This window comes from Chiloscyllium plagiosum, chromosome 22 (assembly GCF_004010195.1).
Source record: "Chiloscyllium plagiosum isolate BGI_BamShark_2017 chromosome 22, ASM401019v2, whole genome shotgun sequence".
Classification (NCBI taxonomy): domain Eukaryota; kingdom Metazoa; phylum Chordata; class Chondrichthyes; order Orectolobiformes; family Hemiscylliidae; genus Chiloscyllium; species Chiloscyllium plagiosum.
This window is the reverse complement of record NC_057731.1, coordinates 16,225,169-16,242,241: the sequence shown is the minus strand read 5'-3', so window position 1 is coordinate 16,242,241 and position 17,073 is coordinate 16,225,169. Positions and strand designations below refer to the sequence as shown.

The window sequence follows — 17,073 nt, the reverse complement described above, 5'->3', positions numbered from 1 at the left end:
GAGGATGTTAGGAGATTACAGGGTAACCTGGACAGGGTAGGTGAGTGGTCAGATGCATGGCAGATGCAGTTTAATGTGGATAAATGTATGGTTATCCACTTTGGTGGCAAGAACAGGAAAGCAGAATACTACCTAAATGAAATCAATTTAAGTAAAGGGGCCGTACAAAGAGATCTGGGTGTTCTTGTACACTAGTCAATGAAGGTAAGCATGCATATACAGCAGGTAGTGAAGAAGGCTATTGGAAGCATGCTGGCCTTCATAACAAGAGGGATTGAGTATAGAAGCATAGAGGTTCTTCTGCAGCTGTACAGGGCCCTGGTGAGACCACACCTGGAGTATTGTGTGCAGTTCTGGTCTCCAAATTTGAAGAAAGACATTCTGGCTATTGAGGTAGTGCAGCATAAGTTCATGAGGTTAATTCCTGGAATGGCGGGACTATATTACGCTGAAAGACTGGAGCGACTGGGCTTGTATGCCCTTGAGTTTAGAAGACTGAGAGGGGATCTGATTGAGACATATAAGATTATTAATGGATTGGACACTCTGAGGCAGGAAACATGTTTCAGTTGATGGGTGAGTGCCGAAGGACACAGCTTAAAGATACGGGGTAGACCATTTAGGACAGAGATGAGGAGAAACTTCTTCACCCAGAGAGTGGTGGCTGTGTGGAATGCTCTGCCACAGAGGGCAGTGGAGGCCCAGTCTCAGGATTCATTTAAGAAAGAGTTGAATGGAGCTCTCAAGGATAGTGGAATCAAGGATTATGGAGATAAGGCAGGAACAGGATACTGATTAAGGATGATCAGCCATGATCATATTGAATGGTGGTGCAGGCTTGAAGGGCAGAATGGCCTACTCCTTCACCTATTGTCTATTGTCTAAAACCACATACCAGGTTGACTTGAAACTCTGCTGCCATTCCATTGGATCAAAATCCTGGAACTCCGTTCTTGATAATATTGTGTTCCTACACTCCCAGTGCAGCAACAGTTCAAGAAGACAGCTCACCAATCTTCTCAAAGGCAATTGGGGTGGTAGCAATAAATGTTGGCCTAACCAGCAAGGTCCACATCTTCAAACAAATAATAAAAAATGAAATTGATCAAATAATCTGTTTTTGATTGGATGAGGAATTGATATTGACTAGGATTGCAGAACAACCTCCTTGTTGATCTTTTGAGTAGTGTTTTAGGAATTTGTATGCTCGGGTTACATTGTACTTTGCTTAAAAACTGCATGCATTCATGTAGAACTCTGAGCTCAAAAACTGCATGAATTTATGTAAAACTCCGTTCTCTCACTTAGATTAGAATCAATCTCATTTTCGTGGCATAGACTGAGAACACGGGGCCAACACCTTCAACATATTGTCTAGCTATCACCATTGTTAACAGCTAACCCGAGAATGCAACTTTTTTAATATAAAAAAGGTTTTGTGATTTACATGAAAGAAGTGAAACTATCACTGTATTCTAACAGATGAAAGGCTTAACAGGCAATCAATTTTTCAATATATAATTTCAGTTACATCATACTGTAAATTCTGTTAGGATTGAGCCCTTCATTATCACCTAATGAAGGAGTGTCGCTCCGAAAGCTAGTGTGCTTCCAATTAAACCTGTTGGACTATAACCTGGTGTTGTGATTTTTCACATCTGAGATGATTAGACCGTTATCTGCATGCATGCAGATGTCAGTTCAGTAACACTTTAGAATATCAACCTAGATTGTCCGCAAGTCGCTAAGGTAAAGCCAGACTTCAATCTTCTAATTCAGGAGTGAGAGTGCAAATAAAATTTGAGAATTTTCTGCAATGAAAGCCTTTTGATTGAACATGTCACTTTGAGTTCTCAATATTGAATTTACACTTTTTAAATGTTACAGCATAGTTCAAACTAATGCTTTTGGCTGCCATAATTTATTTTAAACTTCTTTATAATTTCAGTTCTTACAAGCTTATTTTTCACTTCTGTTCCAAATGAGGATGAAGAGGATACTGATCTTTTTTTTAGTCCCATTCTTCCAGTAATTGATTTAAGTTTTGCCAGACTGGTGATATGGTCAGTAATACAAGTTTTAGATTGTATTTGGTATAGTATTGAAAAACAATTTACAGGTTTTTTCTTCTAAAAAAAACTTGTTTATTTCCAATAAAATTTTCCCCAAGCATGTAAAAATGATTGATAAAAACAGACAATGTGCAAAATAGATATGACTTGTATTCTTACGGCCCAAACGTAGCATGAGACAAAAATGAGTCACAGGCAAACACCCCACGGAACACGTCAAGGAGAAAATATGATTGTGATTTTACTCATGCTGTTCTTCTGATATTTGCAGAGAACGTGTCCTGTGAAGTCCACAGCCCATTTGTTAATTGTCAGCTGCAAATGTAACTCCATCTTTAAGTTAATTTGTTGAACTGAAACCTAGTAATCATTTTGACTAAAACTGAGAATTTACTTCTCTCTTCAAATCAAAATCCCTTTCTGCGGCTTAAAGTATATTATTGCAATGCTTTTTGAGTTCAAATAAGTGTATTTCATTCCTTTTAATCACTGATCATTTCGAGATTTTTTTTCTCTCTCCTGATCCCATTCTGGATGTGCCTTTTTTTAATGTTTTGAGCAATATCTGTGGCTTCCTCATTCTAGACTTGCATTTTCATTTACAATATTTTTAGTCTTCTCTGCAATTCACTTCACGTCCTCTTTTGGTTGACCTTTTCTCCTCCTTTTCAAATCACTGTGAAGCGCATGTATATCTGATAAACCAGTTTCAAAATTATCGTAATGACTTGTATGACCCATTTTGATTTTTAATCTCTTCATTCGAGTAATTGTTCTGGTTCATCAGCAATTCCTTTCCCTGTTTAATGTATTTTTCATACTTAGAGACTTCTAATACTTTGATTAAGATCTATCTTTTAGCTTGTTCCACAAGCTTACCATTGAGATATTTTAAGGCTTCATTTAAATATTTTATTTCCTGTGGTCATTGCTCCAAGTATTCTCTCCAAATTAAATTTTACATTAACAAATTAATCTTTCTTCTGTGAATATTAGTTCTCAGCATTGATCACTTTTTCCTTTTTGCTGCAGTAGTTATTGTTATCATGAGGAACAGAATTTGACAAACCAATGGGGCAAGTCGCCAAGACCTGATGCCCTGCATCTAACAGTTTTAAAGGAGGTGGCTGCAGAGATAGTGGACTATTTGTCAGTGTATTCTGAATTCACTAGATCCTGGAGGCTTGCAGTAGTTTGGAAAGCCATTAACGTAATGCTTCTGTTCAAGAAGGGAGGGAGCCTGCAAATGGGAAACTATTGGCCAGCTACCCTAACATCTGTTGGGAAAAATGCTAGAATCCATGGGACATTCTAGAAAAGCTTAACACAATCAAACAAATTTCCCTTTGCAAGAGTTCTTTGAGAATATAACAAGTAGAGTTCATAAGGGGGTGCAGGCAGGTGTAATGCATTTGGATTTTCGAAAAGGAATTGATAAAGATGCCCCAAAAGATGATTACACAAGATAAGAACTCACTGTATTGACAATAATGTTTTAGAATAGATTGAGGTTTGGTTACTGCACAGAAGACAGTGTCTAGATTTGAAAAGCATAAATATTAGAATGTTACAAGGGTCAGTCCTGGGGCCTTACTTATTTCCTGTATCTATATTATTAATTGGAAGAGGGGCTGAGTGTATCCACATTTGCTGAGATCCAAAACTAGGTGGAGGGGCATGTTGTGATGAGAACATAAGGAATCTGTATGGGGATATACATAACTGAATGGGCAAACATGTCAGAAGACATTTAATGTAGGAAAGTGAGGTCATGCACTTTGGTAGGAAGAATCAAAAGGGAGACTATTTAAATGGGGAAAGACTCCTGAAATTGTAGTGCAGTGGAATCTGGGTGTTATTGTGCATGGAGCACACAAAGTTAGCATGTAGGTGCAGTGAGTAATTAAGAAGACCAATTGAATTTTGGCCTTTTTATTTCCAGTTGAAGTTTAAAAACAGGGGCAAAAACTGAAATTGCTTGAACTCCTAAGGTCTGACAGCGTCTGTTGAGAGAGATGATTTTGGTCCAGTGGAATTTTGGGACTGATGTTAGCTAGGAAAAGATTGGTATATATGCTGGTATGGGGGGAGAAATCTACAATAATGGATTTAGAACCCAGAGAGAGAAAAAAACAGTTCGGCAGACAAAGGAATAGGTAAAGGTCAGCCTGAGAGCTGGAAATGGGGACCACTAGTGACTGACAGTGGGTTATTTGTGATAGCAGCCCATGTGATAAAGTCTGGTGTGTGGAGTTTGGGGGTAAGGAAATGGGAGAAGGTGCTCAGGCTGTAAAGTTATTGAACTCTATATAGAGTCCTGAAGGCCCCCAAGTAGAAAATTAAATGCTGTTCTTCCAGCTTGTACTGAGCCTTGCTGAAGCACCGCAGTAAGGCTGAAACAGATGTTGGCGAGGGGAACAAGGTGGCAGGCCACAGGAAGCTCAGACAACTCTATTTACTAAGTTTAATAACTTAACTTTGTACAATAGAGCAGATTCTTTAAATCTTGACTATCCTAAGCTACATTCCCCATTCTGTTAGGTTCTGAGAGAATGCCACTGGTTTAATATTCTGCTTCCAACACACAGGGAGCTACCGTGTTAGTAAGAAATGAAATACATTGATAGCAAGAAGCAATATAGATTTAGAAGACAATCTATGTGGGTAGAGCTGAGGAATCACAAAAAAGATAAAGATCCTACTGAGAGTTATGTACAAGCCTTCTAGCAGTACTCCGGATGTGGGGGCAGGAAATAAATCAGGAGAGAGTGCCTTTCTTACATTTTTCTATTACAGTAATCATGAGGGACTGGGAAAATCAGGTTAGTAGTGAATCTCAAGAAAAGGAATTTGTGGAATGTCATCTTTTTGGAGCAGTTTGTGGTAGAGCCCAGTTGGAAATGGCCACTTCTGGATTTGGTGATTTGTAATGAGGCTGACTTGATTTGGGACCTTAAGGTGAATGAACGCTGTGGGGGCACTGACTATACTATGATAGAATTCACCCTGCAGTTTCAGAGGGAGAAGCTGGAATCAGATCTAGTAGTATTAGAATTGAATAAAGGTAACTATAAAGACAAGAGAGAGGAACTGACCAAGGATTGGAAGAGGGACCAAGTGGAGAAAACCAATGGAGCAGCAATTCAGGAGTTGCTGGGATCAATTCAGGAGATGCTGCAGAAATCCGTCCCAAGGTGGAAGCAACATACTAAGGGGAGGATGAGGCAGCGATGGTTGATAAAGGTAGTCGGGAACAGCATAAAAGCAAATGTGAAGACTAGGTGGAAAACCTTTTAAAAACTGGCAGATGGCACGTTAAAAAAAACAATAAGGAGCGAAGTTGTTGAAATAGGAGGGTAAGCTAGTTAGCAATAAAAAAAAATTGGAAGAGATCTTTAGATATTAGAAAAATAGGATTGGAGATTGGACTGCTGGAAAGTGAGGTTGGAGAAGTAATAAAAGGGAACAAAGAATCAGTAGAAGAACTGAATAAGGTATTTTGCATCGGTCTTCACAGTGAAGGTTACCAGTAGCGTATCAGAATTTTGAGAATCAGAGCAGAGGTAAGTGTAGGGGTCATCACTAAAGAGAAGGTTTTGAGGGAAGCTGAAAGTGGATAAATAACCTAGACCAGATGGGCTATACCCCAGAGTTCTGAAGGACAGAGCTGAGCAGATTGTGAAGGCTTGGTGATCTTTCAGAAATCACTGGAGTCAGGGAGGGTCCAAGAGGACTGGAAGTGGTTAATGTAATGCCCCTCTTTAAAAAGGTAGGGAGGCAGAAGATACAAAACTATATAAGTTGGTTCGTCTGGCCCTTGACATAGGTAAGATTTTAGAGTCCCTTAATAAGAATCAGATTGTGGAGTATTTGGAGGTGTGGTAAAGTAGAACTTTGTCAAGGGGAAGTCATGCTTGACAGATCTATTAGAATTCTTTAAAGAGGTAATAAGGAAGTTAGAGAAAAGCCAGTGGACATAGTCGTACAGCACAGAAACTGATCCTTTGGTCCAACCAGTCCATGCTGACCATAATTTTAAACTAAACTAATCCCATCTGCCTGCGCTTGGTCCAATTCCCTCCCAAATTTTCTTATTCCGTACTTATCCAAAAAGTCTTGAACATTGTAACGTACCCACATCCACCACTTGTCCGGAAGTTTATTCCACACAATCACCACGTTTTTTTTTTAAAAAAGTTCCCCTCAGTTCTTTAAATCCTTTTCCTCCCACCCTAAAAATATAGCCCCTACTCTTGAACTCCCTCTTCCTAGGGAAAGGCAGCTGGTTTGTCATAGTGGAGTTATAGAGCTGTGCAGCATGGAAACGAACCCTTCGGTCCAACTTGTCCATGCCGAATAAATATCCTAAATTAATCTTCCCAGTTGATACTCTTAAACCCTTCCAATATGTATACGCATCCAGATGTCTTTCAAATATTGTAATTGTACCAGCTTTCTCCACTTCCTTTGACAGTTCATTCCATACACTCACCACTCTCTACATGAAAAAGTTGCCCCTTAGCTCCCTTTTAAATCTTTCCTCTGTCACCTTAAACCTATGCCCTCTAATTTTGGATTCCCTCACCCTATGGGAAAATATCTTGACAATTCATCCTATCCATGTCCTTCTTGATTTTATAAGCCTCTAAGATCACCCCTCCAACCCTGGCAACACCCTTTTAAATCCTTTTTGGAACTCTTTCAAGTTTAAGAATATAGTAGGGAGACCAGAATTGAACCAGTATTCTAAAAGTGGCCTAACCAATGTCCTGTACAGTCACAATATGACCTCCCAACTCCTATACTCAATGCATTGACCAATAAAGGCAAGTGTACCAAACATTCTTCGCCACCCTGTCCACCTACAACTCCATTTCCAAGAAAATATGAACCTGCTCTCTAAGGTCTCTTTGTTCAGCAACACCCCCCAGAACCTTAACATTAAGTGTACAAGTCCTGCCCTGATTTGCCCTACCAAATGTAGCATCTCATATTTTTCTAGATTAAACTCTCATCAGCCCATCTGATCAAGGTCCCATTGTACTCTGAAGTAACTTCCACTGTCTATCTAGATTTCTAGAAGGCCTCTGACAAGACTCTCCACGTGAGGTTGCTAAATAACAAGAACCTGTGGTGTTAGCGGCTAGGTACTGGCATAGAGGGAGGAATGGCTGACTGGCAGGAAGCACAGAGTGGGAATAACGGTTCTTTTTCAGGATGGCAGCCAGTGACTGGTGAAGTTCCACAGGGGGCACTGTTAGGACCACAACTATTAACATTATGTATTAATGATCGAGATTAAAGAACTGAGGGCATTGGTGCTAGCTTTACAGATGACACACAGATAGGTGGAGAGACCAGTAGCGTTGAGGGAATGGGAAGCTGCAGAAGGACTTAGGCTAGGTGAGCGGGCAAAGAAGTGGCAGATGAAATGCAATGTGTGTATGAGGTTATTCTCTCTGGTAGGAAGAATAGAGACATAGCCGTTTCCCATTTTGAAAACAGTCTTCAGAAATCTGAAGCGCAAAGGGACTTACAAGTCCTTGTTCAATTCTTTCAAGGTTGGGATTTATGAAGGCAAATGCAATGTTAGCATTGATTACAATAGGCCTAGAATATAACTGCATGGATGTACTGCTGAGGCTGTATAACACTTCGATTAGACCACCTTTTGGAATATTGTAAGTAGTTTTGGGCCCCGTATGAAGGATGTGCTGGCTTTGGAGGGGGTCCAGAGGAGGTTTAGAAGAATGATCCCAGAGGTGAAGGGCATGTCATCTGAGGAGTGGTTGAGGACTCTGGATCTGTACTTAAAAAGATAAGGGGGGATCTGATTGGAACTTAGAGAATGCGGAGATATCTGGATACAATGGGCATGGAGATAATGTTTCCACTAAGAGAGACGAGAAACCGAGAGCACAGCCTCAGAGTGAAAGGTTGACCCTTTAGAACAGAGATGAGGAAGAATTTCTTCAGCCAGAAGGTGGTGAATCTGTGGAACTCATCACTGCACAAAACTGTGGAGGCCAAGTCACTGAGTGTCTTTAACACTGAGATAGGTCCCTTATTAGTAAGGCGATCAGAGTTATGAGGAGAAAGCAGGAGAATGGGGTTGGGAAACTTATCAACTTGAATGGCAGTGCAGACTTGATAGGCTGACTGGCTTAATTCTGCTCCAGTATCTTATGGTCATCTTATTTGCACAAACATAATCTATCTAGTACCTGAATAGACACTTATGTGCTTCTGGGCATCACCCATACTCTGTCCTTCACCTGAGAGTGGGGTCCCTTTTTCTTTATTTCCAGCTTTTCCTTTTTGCTCCTAGCTGCTTGCTTTTCATACTCCCACCGTCGGTCCATTTTTGGGTTTGAGGGAGTGATAGAGAAGGCTGTCAGCCAAGTTGACTGTTTGTCTTGGTCTTGGAACCATTTGATCCTCTGCGTGAATTCTTACTGTTGTAGAGAAGGAATTTTTTCATTCCTCCAAAAGAATTACCTCCCTGTGGTCCTGGTACATGTGTCTAAAGTGCCCATACTCAACTATTGAAAGTCTGTTGTTTTACCCTATCAAACTCTATGTAAGTCTGGCCAGGCTGCTTCTAAAATGTCTGCATGCAAGTCTCCAGGACCTATTCCTAATCACAGAAAATGGCCGCCTTGGTCTTTTTACAATTTGCAGAAGGCCTCTCAGAAATAGAGGTATAAACTTCATCAAGTTCAACAGTCAACTTGCTCTGCTTGAGAAGCAAACAGCTTTCTTTTGTCCACTTAATCAGTTGGTTTTTTCTAAATGAAATGATAAAATGCCCTCACATACCATTCCTCAAACTTTGGGAGTTCTTGTACCAACTTAAGCAGCTCGACATATGACCCCAATTTCAATCTCATACTATCAGTGAATTCAAGAAATGCCTTATAATTTCTAGTCTTTTTTAATCCAGATATACTTTCTCAATTTCTTCCTCTTTCCTTGATGACTTTCTTTTTCTCCTTGAAATGTTCTTTTTTTTTGTTCACCCAGAAATGTTCTCTTTCTTTCCAGTCTTCCCCTCCCATTTCAGCATCCAACTGCTTTCTTAAATAACTTCTGGCTCCAGTACACCACTCCATTAACTGTATTTGTGTGAGGAACTTCCAGATATTGCGAGTTTACCATGTAGAGTTTAAACCTACTTGCAGTTGCTGTACAAAACTTTTTTCTTTACTTTGTTTCTATCCGCCAGAACTGCAACAATGCAAGATTTAGTTCCAAGCTAGTCCCTTTTTCAAGTGGTCCCCTTCTCCCTGCCACACGGGTGAAATTTCCAGTAGCTTTCAAAATGTTCCATCAGCCTTTTGAGTATTTTAGAGCCAGTTTCCATTGGTAAGGTCCACTTCACTGATTCCTTGCACCTTAAATCTCCAAAGATTGTGTTCGTCATTTTGTTGTTTTCACAGAAAGAATCTGCTCTCGCTAGCATTCTGCTTGGTTGCTCACACAAAAATGGTCTTTTCTTCTGATCTTGACAATGACAGATGCACCCATTTATTTTTGTTTCACATAGCAGCTATGTCAGCTCTGAAACCTGTCACATCTTTTTCAGTAGATTTTGGTTTGGGTTTCTTTTCCCATGAAAAACAGTTTACATGACCTGTTTCTGAGCATACTTGGGATAATCATCATCACCCTTGAGCAAAGCTTTCTAATTCACCTTAAAGGGCACATCTTGTAAAGTCCTGCATCTGAATAGCTAGTTTGTTTCTGAATAGCTAGTACTCCGAAGGTACTAAGACATAATTGACTAAAAGAGCATTCAGTTTGTACATGTAATCCATTGACTATTCTCATATCATTTTAGCCTATTCTCAAAACCTCACAGCTTATTTTAATGGTCTAAAATAAGTAGGAAATGACAATCTGATCTACTATGCCTCATAATCATCTATTTGGGAAGCATTATGTAGACCACTCTTGCCTACCAGCAGCAGTATAATTTTTTTGGGATATATAAAATACTAGTATAACGCAACGCAAGACCAATTAGGTGAAAGATGTCTAGAACATTTTAACCCAGTTAGGGATTGGCTAGCTTTACTGAAGGTTTGTAGTGAAATTGCACTCCGTGGATAAGCTGGTAACTTTTTCCAAATGGCTTATGGTCTTCTGTGAGATCTAATTTATACTTGCCTTCACTTAAACTTTAGGCAAAAATCACTTTCCCTGCCCAGGTCTTCCCATTCTTAACATTGAAACACACTCTAATCGCAAGGACGCAATCTAGTCCTTTATATTTTAATACACCTTAATTAAGTAATCTGTGTGCATTGTTATGAAGACAGTTTATATTTAATATTACTTGGAGGACTTACATTTCAAAAGATTGTGGGAAATTAATTTATTTCAAGTTTTGTGGTAAACATCAGAAGTGATTAATTTAAGAGGTCATTGAAAATTTACTGGACATCAGAGATTTTAAAATAAGACGTGGTGAGGTCTTGCTTTGGAGTATTGTGTTCAAGTTTGGTCACCTTGTTATATGAAGGATGTTATTAAATTGCAAAGTATAGAAGAAATTTACAAGAATGTTGCCTGGACCCAATCATCTGAGGTATAGGGGGGAGGTTGGACAGATTGGACTTGTTTTTTTAAGAGTGTAGGAGACTGACAGAGGTGGGGGAGGGGGTGTCTTTATAGAAGTGTATAAGATCAAGATGCATGGATACGGTAAATGCACTCAGTCTTTTTCCCCAGGTTTGGGGAATCGAGGACTAGAGGGCATCAGTTTAAGGTTTGAGGGGAAAAAAGCAAAAAGGAACCTGAGGGGCAACCTTTTTACACACAGGGTGTTATGGATATGTTGGTCGACATGGACCAGTTTGGGCCAAAGGGTCTCCGTGCTGCAGGATTCTGACTTCCTGTAAATCACATGACAACTGTTTGCTTGGAGCTGTTTTGAGCAGTGATTGATTTGGAGAGGTCTTTGTTCTATCTGGTTCAGTTGAAAGACAGTCTTCTAAGAACAAGCTTCCCAGCTGATCTTATTTTTGAAAACAAAATCCTCCTCTTCAGTTCAGGTTGAAACTACTTCTCTCTTTTGAAACAGAGTGAATTTACATTTCAAGATGATATTTCCTAAGCAAGCAATGTCCACAAGACTTCAGAAAATGTGAAATTAAGTGACTTAACCACACCAGCAAGAATATTGGAACAGCAGGCATTAGAACATTCTATTCCTTCTCCTTTTGCCTTTAAGATTAACTCATTGGCCAAAGGTTTTTAAAACATTTTGTACATATTTGGAGATCTAAGCATTCATATTAATGTATATTAACCAATTATTCCATCTTTATTGAAAGATTTATGATCAAAACAAAAACTGTTAAATCCAAATCTTGATGATTTTTGCTTAAATCTAGCTATAAATATATTTCATTGTCATCTTTGTAAATGGTGTAAGTATTTTTATGTTGTGATCTATGAGTAACGGGATTACAATGGTGCATTCCTCCAGCCCTGGGTGCAACCGCATCAACTTAAGCTGGGAATAAATCTTGTGACTCTCTTAACCTTTCCATAGCTTCTAATTCACGCATCATATAAATGTACCAAAGTGACCACAGTTTCTTACATGTGATTTAACCGAGGTCTCATGCAAAGATAAGATTGCATTTATGTTCATTAACCTCATTAATTGTACCTCATACTACTTTTTGCTTTGGCTACAGCTTCTCTGCATTAGTCCTGTGCAAATGAATAGTTATGGGTGTGTTATGGCTCAATGGTCTATAATGCTTTATTGAAAGCAAGTTATTTTCAACAAAGTAAATTCTGAAATTCTTAAATTCTTAATAGATTTCAGTTCCCAGTCTTAACTAAATGATCCAGATTGGGAACTGCATTGAGTGGCAACCAGTAAAATCTGATCAGCTGAGAGTGAATATTTGTCACCTGTAAGCACAGCTGGTGAAGTAAGGCCAGTGGAGCTGGTACACAAGGCACCTTATCTCTCTGAATCTAGAAGGCACGCTGGTATTTAGCATGAGGTTTTATAATGAGCTCATGGGAATCAGAGATAGATGTGTTTATTTACTACTCTTCTGAAATGTGCAACCCTGTAACCTTCTAATGTAATTGCTGCAACTTGTCAGTTGTCTCAAAAGTCGCATCAATTCCTCAGCTTGTACTAAGATACAGAAACTTGGCACAGGTGACCAAAAGTTTAATCAGAGGTAAGATTTACAGAGCATTTAGGAGGAGAGAGGTTTGCAGAGGAAATTCCCAACACTTTTTCTATGGTCATGATAGCTTAAAGGCTCAACCACCAGTGGAGGAGCAAGAAAATTGAGGATCTGGAAGAAGCCAAAACTGAGAGAATGCACAGTTCTTTAAGGTCTCTAGAGCTGACATAGAGGCATAAAGATTTGAATGCATGGGTGATCATTTTAAATTTAAGTTGCTACATCAGCAAACATGGGGTTGATGGGTGTACATGAAATGGGCAGGAAAGTTTTAGATAAGCTGAAGTTTACAAGGTTTGAGATCTGGGAGCCATGCTTTATACTCTTTAACATGTACTATACCAGGTCCAAATACAGAGTAGTGTTCATTTCTACTTGTTTCGGCGAATGGAGAGCTGTTTTATTAATAGCTTTATGATATGTAATAGATTTATTTGATATTCAGAAAGACTTGGAAGCTATATATACAAATGTGGTTTATTTCTTTTGCAGAATGAAAGAGACAAACAAAAAGAACAATATATTTTCTCAGTTCAGAAAAAATGACCGTGACAAGCAGAAACTGATTGAGACAGTCGTGAAACAACTGCGTAGTTTGGTGAATGGTATGGCCCAACACACATAAGACTGTTGTCCTGATTATATTATTGCTAGCCTGTATCAGTCTTCAGCCAGCATTCACATACAACAGACTGCCAAAAGACTTTCTTAAGGATGAGACTGCATCAAGTACAGAATGAATCATTCAGGAATGTAAAGGGTAGAGTGGAATAAAAGTAAGAGAAATGGGTGGCAACTCTTTTGTATGTATTTTTCAAAATATGCAGAATTTGGTGTGTTGAGATTTTGAGTACGTGCAATGGCCTTTACTCAATACCAGAAATGTTTGTCATGTTTCAAAACAACTGGAAAAATGAACTAGAAAGCTAAAAACTAGAGAATATTCTCAATTGTTGGGCAGTATCAACACAGAAGAAGTTGGATTGGATAAGTTAATATTTCACACAAGTTTTTACTAGTTGCAGCTGCAGTATCACTTTGCTTTAGTCTAGCATAACACTGTGCTCTCTCATTTTGTGCAATGGGTCAAAGGTGACATTACTTACTAAATAATTTTTTAAAAATTAGCCATGGTGTTCCAATCTTGCATACAGAGTTGGCTGTTGTTTCTGTTTTACTTTTTTTATTAAACAGATATTTTGTATGTTTTACCATTGTTGGGTTAATGTTCAGTCTAACTTGGTTTTCATTATTCACATTGTGAAAAAATGTTCAGGACTGTTTTATTCACATTACAGATGTCACTGCACAAAAATTTTGTATTTTTGATTTTTACTCAGGGCTGTACTATGTGAATTTTGTTGGGTATTTTGCAGAAATATAAAAATGAACTTGAAGCACTAGCCTGTAGCAATCACAAGTGATATGAAATTACTTTTGATCTGCTTCAGCATATTTCCCTTCTTTCTGTTTGATACATTTCACGTGAGACGTAGACTATTGATGAATAATGATGCTGGTTTTGTTTTGATTGTTCCTCTGCACTCCCAATAGGAAATGTAGTGTATAGTTGTCTTCACTATCTTACTGTATGACCTCTTTGTTGACTCCTATTTGTAAGACAGGCAAAAATGAAGGAAATTTAATTATGTAAATTGATCAATTGCAGTACTTTATTCTTACTCTGTAATAAAAGTAACCCTGAGCACTTTTTAATTGCTATTTTCTGAAGTCTCAATTTTATTTCCCTCATTGGGTACTAACATTATTTTAAAGGTGATGTGGAATTAATGGTGTATTTTCAAATTATACTAATTAAAACCTTGTGTTTGCTGTTTTGATTGAAGCATCTATGAATCACCTCACCCTGGAGTTGTTCAGGGAGAGGTGGGTGCTGCAGGGAGTGGAGTACATCATTTCTCCCTCCAACTCTATTTTGATTTAGTCCCTACCCTCCCCCTCACTGTTTTGATCACACAGCACTGTTCTTTGATGTGAAGGGCAGTGTTTGTCATTGACCACCTGGGTGTTTTCCTATCTTCCTGGTGGTGGAACTTGAATAAAGATTTGTGCACTTTGTCTCTTTCACTGTGTCTCACACCTGCACACACATACACCATGGGTGCTGGGGAAAAATAAGCACTACCACACTTAGATGGTAGTGTGGGGGTTAAAAAAGGGAAAAAAAGAAAAAAAAATCACCTCAATGTGTTGCATATAACCCTCTCGTGTAAGATTCACTCATGAATGCTTCCAATTCAACATGATTCTTCATGGCAACCGGACTCAACAGAATATTTTTCATTTATTTATGGATTGTAGGTGTTGCTGACTGGGCCAGCATTTATTGCCCACTTCCAGTTGACCTTGAAGGTGTGGTGGCCTACCTTGAACTACTACAATCCATGTGCGATAGATACATTCGCAACATTGTCACAGGCAGAGGTCCAAACTTTTAACCCAGTGACCGTGAAGAAAAGAGGATATATTTCCATGTCCGGATGGTGACCGGCTTGGAGAAGAACTTGCAAGGGTTGATATTCCCATGTAGCTGCTGCCATTGTCCTGGAGGACTTGGAGATGGCCAAGAGGTGACATGAATGGTTTCCCAGAATCACAATTGTCTGTCTTTGTGCTAGGTATGACTCCAACCAGTGGAGACTTCTCCCTTGATTCCCGTTATCTCTAATTTTGCCAGGGTTCCTTGATACCAAGGATGTGTATTTTTGTGTAGAATCTCTACAGTGTGGAAGCAGGCTATTTGGTTAATTAAGTCCACATCGACTCTCCGCAGAGCATTCCACCACAGCGCCCCCCCCCCCGCAAACCAAATTCATGTAATTCCATGACTTATCCACCTAGTCTGCACATCCCTGGCCACTATGCACAATTTAGCATGGCCAATCCACCTAACATGCACATCTTTGCACTGTAGGAGGAAACCCACGCAAACACTGGGAAAATGTGCAAACTCCACACACACACAACCCCCCCAGGCTGGAATCAAAGCTGGGTCCTTGTGAGGCAGCAGTGCTAACTACCAAGCCACTGTGCTGCCCTTAATGTCAAGGACAGTGACTCCTCTGACCTCACCTCTGGAGTTCAGCTCTTTTCTCTGTTTGGGTCAAGGTTGCAATGAAGTCAGAAATTGAGTGGCCTTGGTGGAGCCCAAACTAAAGACCCCTCCCACTGCTTTACTGATGGTCAGGAATAAACTGGGGGACAGAAATTGACCAGATTGTTTTCTGTCCTGCTTATTGTGTACATAATACGTCTGAGCAATCTCTCCTATCAGATGCTGTTATTGTTGCTGTACTGAAACTGCTTAACTGAGATGGCAGTAAATTCTGGAACAGACCTTTCCAGGACAATTGCAGGAAATATAGCAAGGCTCATAGCTTTTGCAGTATCCAATGCTGTCAGCCATTTCTTGATACCACATGGAGTGAATTGAATTGGCTAAAGAGGGCATCAATGATGCTAGAGAGCTCTGGAGGGGACAGCGATGGATTAATTCAATTGAATGGTTTCCTTGGTAATTTCAGAGTCGACCACATTGCTGTAAACCATACCTGTCAGACCAGGTAAGGACAGCTGTTTCCGTTCCTGCAAGGGCATTAGTGAACCAGATGTGTTTTGTTATCATTTTGTGGTTATTAGAATTTTAATTCCAAATTGTATTGGATTCAAATTTAACAATGTGCTGTGGTGGAATTAGAACCTGTGTCACTCGAGCATTACCTCAGTCATTGGAATGCTAGTCCAGAGACCCATTTGTCTTGATGTTTGCTACCTAAACGAAACAAGTCATGTTTAATGTGTAGGTAAAATGTTTTTTTAAAAAGGAAAATATACCAGTAAATGAATTCAAGGAAGTAAGAATATTCCAAGATTCAGACAGCATTATGGATCAACTTGGCATAATGCTGCCTGTTTCATACCTGTTGAGTGCTTTTATTTCTTCTTGCAATTCTCTGTATCCCTTTTTTTTGGTGGGTTTTAAAAGAACTCAACAGAGGCTGGTATCCTGTCACCCAGTCCCCGTTTTATTTACATGTGCATTGTACATGACACTGGTCCAGCTCCCTCAGAGCCAGCTCTGAGTGAACAGAACCTATGACACTCCTGTATCCCTTTATTACGGAAGGACCTGGTAATTGATGTAGAGAATTATTTTGTACTGCCAAGTCTGCTTTGCTCTCTGGCATTATAATTCCATTAAAAGTTAGCAACAAGCCTTGGGGCAATCAATATTGTGCTAATATGTTTTAAAGTTCACATTTACATTTTAAGAAATGTTTCTGAATATACTGATGCACAGGATACAATCATATACTTTATTAAATGTGTTTTTTAAAAAAACCAAAACATTTGATTGAATATTACAGAATTTACAGCATGTTTCACTCAATACAACTGTATTAATTGTTTTATTACTTATAAAATAAGTTCCACGTACGGTATAAAGCCCAAACAAAACTTGGAAGTTCAATTTGGAAGTAGCCAAAAATAAGATTTTTTTTTCAAATCAATATACCATGTCCCATTCTGGGGGTGCCTCAATATATTTTCAATCCTCTTGATTCACAATTTACCTTAATTGTAAGACACACGCTGAGGGCTATATTATCGAGAGGCTTTAGGCAGTGACCTTTTTGCATTGTGTTACTGCAGCAGCTGCCCAGATTTTGTGTGTGTGTGTGTGTGTCAACACAATTCCGGATCTTGGAATATGCCAGTCAGGAAAATCGGAGGTCAATCCTTTACAATGGAAGTCCAGA

The 17,073-nt window shown here is 39.2% G+C and overlaps 1 protein-coding gene across 9 annotated transcripts in view; it reads left to right on the top strand.

Annotated features, from left to right (window-relative positions):
- The window catches only part of LOC122561094 (exocyst complex component 6-like), a 203,710-nt gene extending 189,696 nt beyond the window's left edge, over positions 1-14,014 (top strand). For all 9 annotated transcript variants that reach the window (XM_043712491.1, XM_043712485.1, XM_043712482.1 and 6 more), the window contains one exon: positions 12,785-14,014. In XM_043712491.1, coding sequence (XP_043568426.1) covers positions 12,785-12,917 — 133 coding nt within the window. In that variant the 3' untranslated portion in view covers positions 12,918-14,014. The remainder of the gene's footprint in view (positions 1-12,784) is intronic.
- Positions 14,015-17,073: the final 3,059 nt, after the last annotated feature.